At 44.1% G+C, this 13,269-nt stretch overlaps 1 protein-coding gene across 1 annotated transcript in view; it reads right to left on the bottom strand.

Moving 5' to 3' along the window:
- LOC126971965 (ras-related protein Rab-2A) overlaps positions 1-13,019 on the bottom strand; it is an 18,604-nt gene extending 5,585 nt beyond the window's left edge. The window contains exons 1-4 of the mRNA XM_050818499.1: positions 12,822-13,019; positions 12,229-12,388; positions 10,139-10,294; positions 7,836-8,016 (exon numbers count right to left, since the gene is read on the bottom strand). Of these exons, the coding sequence (XP_050674456.1) occupies positions 7,836-8,016; positions 10,139-10,294; positions 12,229-12,388; positions 12,822-12,867 (543 nt within the window). The 5' untranslated portion in view covers positions 12,868-13,019. The remainder of the gene's footprint in view (positions 1-7,835; positions 8,017-10,138; positions 10,295-12,228; positions 12,389-12,821) is intronic.
- Positions 13,020-13,269: the final 250 nt, after the last annotated feature.

A 13,269-nucleotide genomic window follows, 5' to 3' on the forward strand; every position in this document is an offset into this window, starting at 1 on the left:
AAAAAGAAAACAGTCTGTTTAGACTACGTACTTTAACCCCAAGGAGCGACAACGTAGCTCACGGCGGCGAATTGGTTGTAACTTCTCTTAAACAAGCTCTTAACAATAACATAATTATGAGCCATGAAATGAAAATTGATTGAAACATTTCACTTGAACTTTAAGAAAGTTAAATTAATAAATACAACTATAACAACTTTAACTTTTTCAACAAAAACTTGAAACAATCGCGGGCTGCGTAAAGCACTCGCTTGGACACTCCACACATCGGACACACATTCTGAAAGCTCGCGTTAAACTGAATAACAAATTACAAATTCTTAAATAAAATGGCGAAAATAAATAAAGGCGTAAATATGGTGTAAAAGGGGTATGCCCACCCCACAATTCTAGTTTATCGAAACTTTATTTACAATTACTAACCAACAATCTAAACAAGGCATTAAAAACTAGTAGTTTTGTGTTATTCGAATGTTTTAATATTTTTAACAATTAATGAATGGATAGCTTTCTAAAAAAATAGTTTATTTTTGTAAGTTCAATACTTATGAAACCACTGTTTTCTGAGTGATTTCCTGAGCAGCGAACAAGTGGGAGGCTGCTTTGCACAGGATGCCGGCTAGATTATGGATACCACAACGGCGCCTATTTCTGCGGTGAAGCAGTAATGTGTTAGCATTACTGTGTTTCGGTCTGAAGGGCGCTGTAGCTAGAGAAATTACTGGGCAAATGAGACCTAACATCTTATGTCTCAAGGTGACAAGCGCAGTTGTAGTGCCGCTCAGAATGTTTGGGTTTTTTCAAGAATCCCGAGCGGCACTGCATTGTGCAGGGGGCAGGGCGTATCCATTACCATCAGCTGTGCGTCCTGCTCGTCTCGTCCCTTATTATCATAAAAAAAAATAAAAAAAAAAGTAATTTGGTGCGATTTTTGATAGGATGCTTTCAAATTACAAACAAGTAATAAATTGTTATTGTTTAGTTCTTTCTTATTAACGATCATTATCTCTAAACTACTTCATAATTTATAAAATAAAAATTGTGAAGCTGCTTAGTTTTAAATTCCTTTGTATTTTAGAATAATCATTACAGAACAATTTCAAAATAGACTTAAACAGCTTATTATTTATCGAATACAACTCCCTTTAAAGAAAGCTATTTATCGATAGAAGATGTCCTTTCCTACGCCGCGGCCGGACGACGACCATGCCTTTGAATAGAGAGAGTCTCTTTGCAGTCAAAGAGACACCACCGGCACGTGTATCTCTTTGACGGCCGCGGGCGGCGCAATTCAAAGGCAGCTAGGCAAAGCGGCAACGCCTTATGATATTGAAATATTCAAGTTCATTGAATCATTAACCCAGTCACCCAAATCTTACAGGACGTTTAAATTTGTTCAAAATGAAAAGCCTACTTTTTGACAAAACCACTGCACAGATTTCGTTAATTTTTGGTATATCGTCAACTACTATGCTAACAAGTATGTACCTACACTTATTTCATATAAGCTGTTACCATACTGTATATACTGTGACAGCTGTGAAAACGTCGAAAAAAATTTGTATGTCACTTTATGTTATTATATTCTTAGAAACACAAGAAAATTTCAAGACGTGACGTCACCTCTCCCCACTTGCAGCCGACAGACCGCTATATAAGCGGTAGCAGAACAGTTGGTGACTATTGATAGAGAGCTCGATTGCCTTCGTGTGCTGAGTCTGCTAGCGACTCGCACCGGCGCTCGGGCCCTTATAGTGTTTCAGCATACTGTGCTACTTTGTACTGAAACCTTGTTTTTGCCACGGTTAGTGTTCTGGGTAAACACGACACCCCCTCCGGTCTGGGTCCGGTCTGCCTCCTGAGGCAAACCCCGGAACCAGCCCGGTGGGGTGCTGGCGTGCCAGCACCTCCGCTTGGGCCGCGCCTAAAGGCAAGGCAAAAAAAAAATATATAAAAAAAAAAACAGCATGCCACCACCAATCCTGCCGCTGATGTCACAGCGACGCGCGACTCGACCGCGCCCACTTCGACGTAAGGTTTTTGTGCGGTCGGCAATCTCCGGCCTTGAGGCCGGGCTGGACGCAATGATAGCGTCCGGCCAAGCCACCCTCGCTGCTGGCGCAACGAGGCGCCCCGAAGCCGCTCAAGCGGGTCCTTCAACGGGAGCCGGTGAAGCTACCTTCGCAGCGAGTCCGCTGACGCCGTCACCGGCTCCATCCATGGAATCGATGCCGTCCATCGTCCGACCAGCAACGCCCAGGCGACGACTGATGCCCACGACTGCCGCTACGCCTATTCCTGCCGTACGCACGGCGACGCCTACAACGGCGAATCATACCGCGCAAGCGCCTCACCCACGTCAGCCACGATATCCCGCCACGCAGCCTGGTATACCCGTGGGGCGTTTCCCCTCGCCTCCTCATAGAGGAGAACACAAAACCTCGGCACGAACACCACCGAGTATGCCGACCCTGTCGCCAGGCTCTCCAATGGAGACCGCGACAAGCCCAACATACGCGGCTACTACCGCGTCCAAAAAGACGCCGACGACGGGCGACGTCACCGCATCCGCCGCCTCCGCCACCGCTACCGCTGCGACCGCCGCCACCACCTCAGCCACTCCGACCACCAAAGCGACCAGTCGCTACCCACCGCTGATTGTGGAGGTGCTTCCCGACTGGCCGACGCATTTCCGGGAGCTCAAAAAGCTACTCGGCCACACACCTAACGGACGCCCGTTTGGCAAAGGCGTCCGCTTCATCCCCAAGTCGGACCAGGAGTTCCGCCACATCCAGCGCTACCTCACGCAGCTGGAAAGTGTCGCTGGAATCTCCTGGTTCTGCTACTCACTCCCCGCGGAGAGGAGCGCTAAGGTAGCAATACGGGGCCTGCCGGCAAACACAGAGCCAGCACAAGTGGACGCGGAGCTGCGTGAGCTCGGATACGTCCCGGAGCACGTGCGCGCGATTCCCGCGCGCCCAGGCAGACCGGGATGTCTGATGTTCGTGCAACTCCAGCGTACGCCAAATCTCATCCCGGGTATATATGAGGTGCACGAGCTCCTCTGTATGCCCGGGATCACCATCGAGGCGTGGCGCGGCAGAAAGGGACCAGCGCAGTGCCATCGCTGCCAGCAGTTTCGGCACTCCTCGCACAACTGCCACCGGCCCATTGCCTGTGTGCGGTGTGGGGACAACCATCCTGCACGAGAGTGCCAGCGCCCCAGGGAGGACCCGCCGACGTGCGCCAACTGCGGTGGCGCGCACACGGCGAACAACGCAAACTGCCCGGTGTTCCGCAAAGAGACGCGCAACCGCCGGGCGGGCACCATCGCACGCACCGCCTCAACAGCGCGCGCGTATCCTCCCACTGCCCACGCATCAGAGGCCGACGCGCCCGGCTCGCTCATGGCTGTCGCCAACCAGCTACGGCAACCGGCTAAACGCCGACGCAAACGCGGGAAACGCGCTCAAGTGCGCCAAGGCGCCCTACCTGCCGCACCACCTACTGCGACACGCGCTGCTGCGCCCGCCGCACTGCAGCCTACCGAGCGCAGTACGAAATCGTCCAAGCCCACCGTGGTCGCCGCCCCCGCAGGGGGGACGAAGGCGAAGCGAGTGACGCCGCTGGACCCGCGACTCACCAAAGTTATCAGCACATTGAATCATGTGCTGATGGCCATCCAGGAGCAGCGTGACCCTATTCCGCTGATCCTGGGTTCATCACGGAGCTCTGCACCTTTTATGGCTGAGCTCCGCATCGTGTTTTGGAACGCCGACGGGCTTTCATCACAAAAAGCCCGTCTCTTCAAGACTTTGCTTTCTCAGCGTCGAGTGGACATCGGCCTGATCAGCGAGACTCACCTCAGACCGGTAGACAAGTTGAAGGTTTCCGGATACTACGTCTACCGGGAGGACCACGCCTCGCCGATCGGGACTGCTTACAGGGGATTAGCAGTCTTGGTCCGTCGGAACGTCATTCACCAACTGCTGCCAGTACCTCAACTGCAGACGTCGTATGCCCTAGGCGTGGAGATCTGCATTGAACATCAGCCCACCCGTGTGTTCGCTTTCTACAAGCCGCCGCAGAATCGACTCGCAGTGGCTGATGTCCACACCTTGTTGGACTCGCTGCTGCCCACGATTGTCGCGGGCGACTTCAACGCGAAACACACGGCGTGGAACTCCAATATCGTGAGCCCAGATGGCAGACGCCTCCTGGACGACGCAGATCGCCACGGTTACCAGGTGCTAGGACCAGAGGTCCCGACGCACTACCCGTACTGTGCAGCCCACATGCCAGACGTCCTTGACATAGCCGTCACGTGCGGCCTAGCTGCCGCACCGTCGTTAGACGTTCTGGATGAACACCTCATCTCCGACCACCAAGCAGTCCTTTTGACGCTGAAGACAACCCCGATGACGACATCGCTGCCTTCTCCGAAGCATCGCCAGGACTGGCGAATCTTCGCCGAACACATGGCCGAACATTCGCCATCCTTTAGAGTAGAGAGCCCTGCAGACGTTGATCGACTCGCCACGGACCTCAGCGCAACAGCGTCCAATGCGCTTCGAGAGTCCAGACTCGACGCTGCATCTACTCGTAGACAACCCCAGCTCCCTGCCTACATACAAGCGATGATCGAGGAGAAGAGGAAGCTGCGAAGGCAATGGCAAAACCTGCGGTGCCCGACCATGAAGACGCGGCTGAACGCTCTGGCTGCCAAGATCTCAGACGCACTGGAGACAGTTGCAGACGAATCCTGGCACTCCGCCATTGAGCGTGCCGGTGACGACTGGTCTGGCATGCACCGCCTATGCCGCCAACTCTCCGGGAAGCCCTCCCCGATTAGACCCCTCATGGCCAGTGACGGAACCCCACGTTACCGAGCTGAGGATCGAGCGGAGATATTTGCGGACTACCTGGAGACGCAGTTTACACCCAACCCGACCGCAGATGTGCAGCACGTAGAGACCATCGAGCGACATGTGAAGAACTACTTCGAGTCGCCGATAGTACCGACAGAAGACCCCGTCGTGTTCTCCCCCGGACAAGTCCAAAGGATGATTCGGCGAACTAGACTGCGCAAAGCACCCGGCCCTGATCGAGTCACCAACGAAGCCCTGCGTCACCTACCTCCGCGAGCAATCGCGACTCTGACGCGGCTCTTCAACGGAATCCTCCGTACCGGGCACTTTCCATCATCGTGGAAGCTCGGCCGAGTCATCCTGATTCCCAAGCAAGGCAAGAACATCATGCTGCCTGGGAGTTACCGTCCCATCACTCTTCTATCCACCACCTCGAAAGTCTTCGAGAAGCTACTGTTGCTGCACATCACGCCGCATCTTCAGCCACGCGACGAACAGTTCGGTTTCCGTGCCGAACACTCCACCACTTTACAAGTGACGAGGGTACTGCACCATCTCGCTACCGCCTACAACAAGCGAGAGCAGTCTGTTGCAGTATTCCTCGATATGGAGAAGGCGTTCGATCGCGTCTGGCACACCGGCCTCGTGTACAAGCTGTCCACGTCTACTACTCCCCGCCGAGTAGTTAAGACTGTGGCCACCTTTTTGGAATACAGACGTTTTCAAGTGGCGGTTGAAGACGCTCTGTCCACGGAGCGCCCCATCCGAGCTGGTGTGCCCCAGGGAAGCTGCCTGTCGCCCGTCTGCTACAGCAGATACACAGACGACATTCCAGTCGCCGACTGCGCCATTTTAGCGCTGTATGCTGACGATGCGGCGTTCATTACCACCTCGCTGAATGCCCCGCATGCAGCGCTGAAGATGCAGCGAGCACTGGACGCGATTCCCACCTGGCTGAAGGACTGGAGACTCAAGGTCAATGTGGCGAAGACTCAGGCGATTTCCATCGGGCGGGCGCGCCTATTGCCGCCCCCGGTGTCACTCATGGGCGAGACCGTCGTATGGTCCCCGAAGGCCAAATACCTCGGTGTGACCATCGACAGGACACTCTCGATGCGGCCCCATGTTAAGAACGTGGTTGCCCAGACGCGCGCCGCACGGAACGTTCTCCGACCCGTGCTGGCGTCCCACCTGCCTCTCCGTACGAAGTTGTGCGTATACAAGGCGTACGTTCGCACGCGACTCACCTACGCTGCCCCCGCCTGGTTTGCGCTGACAAGCGAGACGGGTCGCAAGTCGCTGCGAGTGCAGCAGTCGCTGACGCTCCGCACCATCTCCGGAGCACCACGCTTCGTACGAAATCAGGTCATCTCCAGAGACCTGCGCATGGAGAGCCTGGACGACTTCGTTCGTCGCCTGAGCACCTCTATGTTCGCGCGCGCTGATGGAGCGCGATCCCAGCATTTGCGTGGCATCGCGCCATACCATCGACGACCGCCGGACAGAAGAGGACTACCACGTGACCTAGTCTCCTAGGACACGACTGCTTCCTCGCCGCTGGCTGATGGGCGCTCACCGGTACACTACCGGCGGGCTCGACCTCGCTGAGCGGCGGGCGCAAGCTAACCACGGACCTACAAACCGGCTGCAGTCCGCAGATCGCTCGCGACACTACGCGGGCTTGATCGCACTGTAGCAAGATACCACCGGACATGACACCACGGACCAACCGGTCCCACCCAGTGCCCCGTCTGTAGTTGCAGGCGGCGTTTATACTACTGAAAGGGGCCATCGCCCCGAACAGTTACCCCGAGGCCCGTAAGGACCTACGCGGAAGACCCACCAGGTGGTGACTATTACTTCGTTTGTCGTCGGACTGTGAACATCTCACCGAAACTCTGTCCGTTTTCGTATTGATTGTTTGTAGTGAGTAATTATTTAAATTGTGTTGACAGTGATAGGTGGACAGGGTGAAGACGTCTATAAAAGGCGACGTTTCCCTAGCGTCGTTTCGCTGCAACCGTTGACTAGTTAGGACGCTACCCTGCCCGATTTCTATTCGAATATTAGTCTTTGTGTCGTTTGAAATTTATTCTTAGAAGCTTAAAAACCCTTTTTGATCTTATTTCCTAATTATATTATGTGCAATGCACGCAGCATTGCAGAGAGTAGAGGTAAGCTGTAAACCTCAATTTATTTTGACGTTTAGACAGCTGTCACGTGTGAATGATCTAAGATTATATCACTCAAAATTTTTAAAGCAATATCATTTTGGGTCTGGACATAACATTAAACAACAAGAATATAACATTAAATATCACAGTTTTCCATTTACGTCCAGAATGATAAGTAACGCCATTACTGACCAGGATAAATACCACTGGACAAGCTGTTTCATATTTTTGACAGCAAATTTTTGTGCCTATTTGAAGCGCCACTCGCGAGCGTCCAGAGAACTAATTTTGACGTATAAATACAAATGGCTGCAAAGGAACGTACTCTGGAGTATTTTTACATTTTGAATTAATTTCGTTCGTTTTCTGTGTTATTTATACTTCAGGAATTAACGTAATAAAGCACAAAAATTTTTTTGTAAATAGTTTCCCACTATCTATGTTGTCCAGAAGGTTGTCGTCACTAGTTTTAGTACCACAGACTCTCGCTACATGGCCAACAGCGCCAAAATGGCGAACCAAACAGGCACAAAAGCATTTTGACAGCCGCCAGTCCAGTGGTATATAGTAGAGGTCGGTGAATTCCATTAATAAAAAAAATACTCTTAGAGCTATTATTTATTTATATTTCATAGGGACACCATGGTGGCACACCGTAACCTACCAAACTAGACACCATACAGACTAGAGTCAGGACGCGCCCGAGCTGACCCGTATAGAGCTGTATATATTTCGTTGGTAACAGCGTCTAGTTGCGCCACAATGGTGTCCCGGTGAAATATAGCCCTTATACCTCATTATTAATATCGAAGACTCCTTCCTGGATCTTCTCGTAGATCTCTTTAGCAGTGTTGATGAAGGCTTCCTCGACGTTTGCAGCAGTCTTTGCAGAAGTTTCCATAAATACAAGGCCGTGTTCGCGAGCAAATGCTTCGCCTTCCTCTTTCTTTACTTCACGCCGTGACTCAAGATCGCTGCGATCAATTGTAACATTATTCATTATCTTTTCATAGCATAAAAATCTCTTCTGTTACGTTGAGTTAAAGTACCTATACGCGTGTTTAAAGTCTGTAAGTTTTATTTGTAGTTTTATTATATTAAACTTTTACGTAGTATCTTTTTATAACTATTATTTATTTAATGCTCGCATAATAACTTTATTATACTATTTATTCACGGTGTGTCTATTCATGCATCTACTTCTCTCAATAGCTCTGGTGGCTTTATTAATTACATAATTAACACTTATTTTTTCTAACTTACTCGTGCTGTCACAAGTTTGATTGTTTGTAAGCCGCACATCTCCCAAAACTATGAATTATGAAGCCTTTACTATATTTTTATTTGATATAAATGTGAAAATTTCATCTTTTATACAAAAATTTCACTCTAAGAGCTAAATGCGAAATTCCACCCAGACGAAGTCGCGGGCACATCTAACAATTGTCCGTATCACTTGTATGGTCACTAAACCTGTAGACTTAGCTGAAGTGAGCCGTAGAGAACGGAGCCGTTAGCTATTTTAGTTAAGGTTTAAGTGAAATTAAACATTAACTTACTTATTAATTACGCTAACTTTAACATAGACTGCGGAATGTGTTGCACCATCGTATTCCTTGGCAAAGTTAAAAAGTGAAAGTAAAATAAAAGATAGTCAATATCGAATATTTATTTAAAACTTTTGACAGGTCGCTATTTAGCTATTCAACAATAGCTTTAACCGGCGAAGATTGGACCGTTACGGCTAAAACATTTAAAGTTATGACGTCATCTAAAAATTGTGTCAAATGGTCCAACACATTTTTTGCAGAACTGGTAACATGTTTGTTATTGCTTAAATTAGTGTGTGCAACCCAGCCTAAGTACTAACTAAATTACTTTAAGTGCCATAGAAAATGTACTTTAAGTTTATTCAGCCTACAAAAAGGTTTATAAGTGATCAGCGCCATCACATAGATAACGTTCACATATGAATCACTTTTAATACGAAATATCTACTTTTGTATAAGACATACACCACAAAAGGACTTAACGCGTGCATTAATCATGTCATGTGATACGAACTCGATCAAGTGACAAGACCTCATGTCTCATGTGCATTTGATGAACACTTAAGAAATAAATAATATATATATCCATGTAGATCGGTCGGCATGGGTAAGTATGAAACTATAAGCCATACAAAGATCTGTCCTTAGGAACCATGTCATCGATTTAAGTGAAATGTAAAACTGCATGAGTAATTTAAAAAAAAAACTAGTACCAATTCAGTTCGGGAATCGAACGACTCTATCAAATGGCCCGCGAGGCCGGCCGAATTGATCCAACTAGATTATTTCTTGTTGGTTTACGTTACAAGAAGAGTACAAGACAAGCTACTATACCACAGAAGACCTAAGGGTAGCCATAGAGGCAATTAAAAAAAAATCAACAACTGATGGTAGTGAACGCAATAGTAAAATCGTTATATAAATGAGTTCAATGTTGTATTGAAAATAGTTGTCATTTCGAATATATATTTAACTAAATTAGGATATCGATATCGTACACCTTGTGATTCCTCTGGTGTTGCAAGAGAATGTGGGCGGCGGTGATCACTTAACACCAGGTGACCCGTACGCTCGTTTGTCCTCCTATTCCATAAAAAAAAACGAATACTAAAAATCAACACTTAGTAAATTAAAGGATATAAAAAAGGAATGTATTTTATTCATTTTAGATATCAAGTTTCACAGTAACATTTACTGCTTTACCTACACAATCGATATTTAAATATAAATAATTAAAGTTTTATTTTTCAAAACTTCCGCATTTGATTCCCAAACTAGTACTACTTTTTTTTTTAAATATATCTAGTCAGAATGCAGTTGTTCTAATCACTAAAATCATGACATGAACAGATCTTTGTATGTCTTATATAATAGCAAATGGCAATGTTTCACCTGATTGTGTTATAAAAATAAAGTTTACTTTTTCAAGAAGACACCTACACAGATAAGTACAGTAAAGTAAAAGCCTAGCTAAATTCTAAGCTTAGAGTTGTTCCAGTATACTTTAATAATTTTCTAAGGAATTGCTAGTATGAATAATAATCACCTCTTATTTCCGATGAGCATAATGACCATATTGGAGTTGGAATGTTGTCTGGCATCTTCTAGCCATGTTGTCAAGTGGTTGAATGTGTCTCGTCTTGTTATGTCGTACACTAATAGGGCACCCGCCGCACCTCGGTAGTACGATCTGGTGATGGACCTGTAAAATATCAATCAGTGTTTAGGGCTCTATCTTCGATCAAATGTTTAGAAAGCAAGAAAACCAACCGAACCACAGCGAATACGAGGACGCTCTAGCCCGAGCTTCTTTACATATGATACAATTCACACTTCGATGACACAAAAAATAATATATGACACATTAATACTTTTTATCACTATACAATTTATTGCAATTGTAAAGTCAAAAAATTATCATATAATATTACTTTGGTTGTAGTAACTACCAAGATCACGAGCATAGATAACTGATTCATAATCGCCAAGTGTAGATAGTTTTTGTTTTAATTCCACGTAAAATATAACGTGTATCGTTTTGCAACAACATTTGGCTGTAGATGACCTAGCATTTGAATGAAAAATTTTTAATTGTTGTTTTACGAATTTATTCACTAGAAGTACAAATCATTTTGCTTATTTGACTTTTGAATTGTTATTGTCGCCCAAGGTTTACATATTATTAGAATACTCGTATTGTTAAATCCTCCCTATATGTGATGCCAACCAGATACCCGAGCAAAAATGTCTAAGTCTAAAAGACTAATTTGAACTAATTAAATTTATTTCAGGGAACTTAGCATTTTAATATCTAGTTTACCGAATTATAAATAATAATATTATATTTGAGTGTTTGTTTCTCTCATTTTAGGTTACTTTACTTATTAGATCTAAATTCATTTAGTGTGAAGGAGTAGGTAACAAATATACACATATACCAATAAGTAAAAATACAAACTTTTGCCTTTATAATATTAGTGTGATTATTAAAAACTTAAAATATCTTGGATTGAACAGAAAATATGCAGCTTAAACTGAAAAAGTGTTAACATTGCTGCCTATTGACCAAAAATATTTTAAACAGCTGGAGTAAACACAGAAATGTATAGACATAGCAGTAAAGATTAATATGGTGTTATTTGTGCCATATGCCACATATCGGCTTGTTTTTGTATGATATGAATTGTCTATATGTATAGACTATCATTGTGATAACCACAAACTACCTTTGGCTGTCCATCCAAGTTTTTCAACCAGCCATTTCTTTCAATTATTATTATTATTTATTGATTGTATATTCTATGACAAAAATAAGTTTAAAATGAGAAACAACCTTAATTGTTTTGTCTAGTAAATGTATGGATTAGTGTAGATATTTTCCTTTTTATTGTACCAATGACATGTGGTACAAGAATAGATAATTAGTTAAGTTATATTTAACTAGTGATCACATACCAGGGTAAACCATGTGTTTTTAGGTCTTCCATAGAAAAGACCAGAGGAATGACAATACTTGTGTGGTATGCTATTGCCAACCTGTTGGTATGTACAGAGTGGCACTACAATGATCATTAAATAGTTATTATTTAATGTTGCCAACTACTCAACTGTATTCATAAAAAAATATTCAAAAATAAAAATACTTATATACTTCACATATTCAGTAGCAGTATGCTGGCATAGGCACCAACATTTATTTCAGGCCGACTTATGGGACCACATAAGGGTGATTGAAATTTTGTTTCTAAATATATAATTTGTTTGTTTGAAAATTTCAATTATTAAAGTACTTGAAATTTTAGAATTATTATTTATGATTAAGGTTAGATAGCACTACCAATGTGTTAATTTAATGTTGCTATTATAGCACCACTGAATACACTTTTTTAAACCCAGTTTGCTACCCAGGACCTGGATGAACATCCTAAGGCAGTTGGTGAATATAGTATATTTATCTTATATTAGTTAAAGAATACATAAATGTCTTATTGAAAATAATGTGCATTTTGTTTGCAGGGTAGTTTGATCATCAAAAACACATACAATAATTTAAATACATAATTGTAGCATAAAATAAGTATTGAACTGTAAAATTTTGAATTTGGAGTAAAAGTTGTACAAAGAATAATTCAGAACCTGAAAGCTTCCTGTCCTGCTGTGTCCCAAATTTGCAGTTTGATTTGTTTCCCATCAATTGTGATCATGCGAGCTCCAAATTCAACTCCTATAGTAAGGTCATGAACTGGTTGAAATCTCTTGTCTGTAAACTGTAGCAGCAAGCAGGATTTACCGACACCTAACAAGGTTTAATAACATTCAATAAAAACTCTATTTAACACTGTATTATTATAACATATACACAAAAAGCTGAAGAGTTCTTTGTTATTTTGTTTTGTGTACAAACAAAGAATGCCCTTGATAAAAATAATCATCATTAACAAAATACTTATACATACTATAATATATAAATGTGAAGTCAAATAATATCTAAATTAGAAAAAAGTTGCTGTCCTGAAAAATATTATGCGTAGGCGGAGCTTTGCCTTATGTGGCGTAAATATGATATTAACATAATGAAGTAAATTGATTAATTTATGGATATGTTGATGTTATTGAATCAACCTTAACCAAACAATTAGCTTAAAATATATTTTGGTACGCTAACCCTTAGCAGCAATAACTAAATTTTATCAAAACTAAAAATTTCATGGAATGAATAAAATCAATACCTGTGTCACCGATGATGATATACTTAAACAAGTAGGCGTAAGCCATTTTATATAATATTAAGCACAATGGTCTTAAACCACGTTGTAATTTTCACTTTCAACTTTGCATGAAATGTAAATACGCAGTTGATTGAAAATACTGTCGTACGTACAGCTAAAAATCACAGTGAGCAGCTGGACAAAGTGATTGAATAAAAGGTAGTAGGTACCTATATAATTTGTAAATTTTCAAAATGGTATTGTCATTTGTCATTTCGTGGAAGTCAATGTAATGACAAGACAGCTGACAAGAGGTTGACAATGACAGAAGTTTTGATTTCAATACTATCCCTACTCTGAGTTATAGCTGCCCACCTACCACTTCTGTGTTTACAGGGGAATCAATCGCCATTCTTGAAGCTATTCTATTTGTTAAATCTCACAACATCAACAATTCTATTATCCTTTC

This window comes from Leptidea sinapis, chromosome 25 (genome assembly GCF_905404315.1).
Source record: "Leptidea sinapis chromosome 25, ilLepSina1.1, whole genome shotgun sequence".
Classification (NCBI taxonomy): domain Eukaryota; kingdom Metazoa; phylum Arthropoda; class Insecta; order Lepidoptera; family Pieridae; genus Leptidea; species Leptidea sinapis.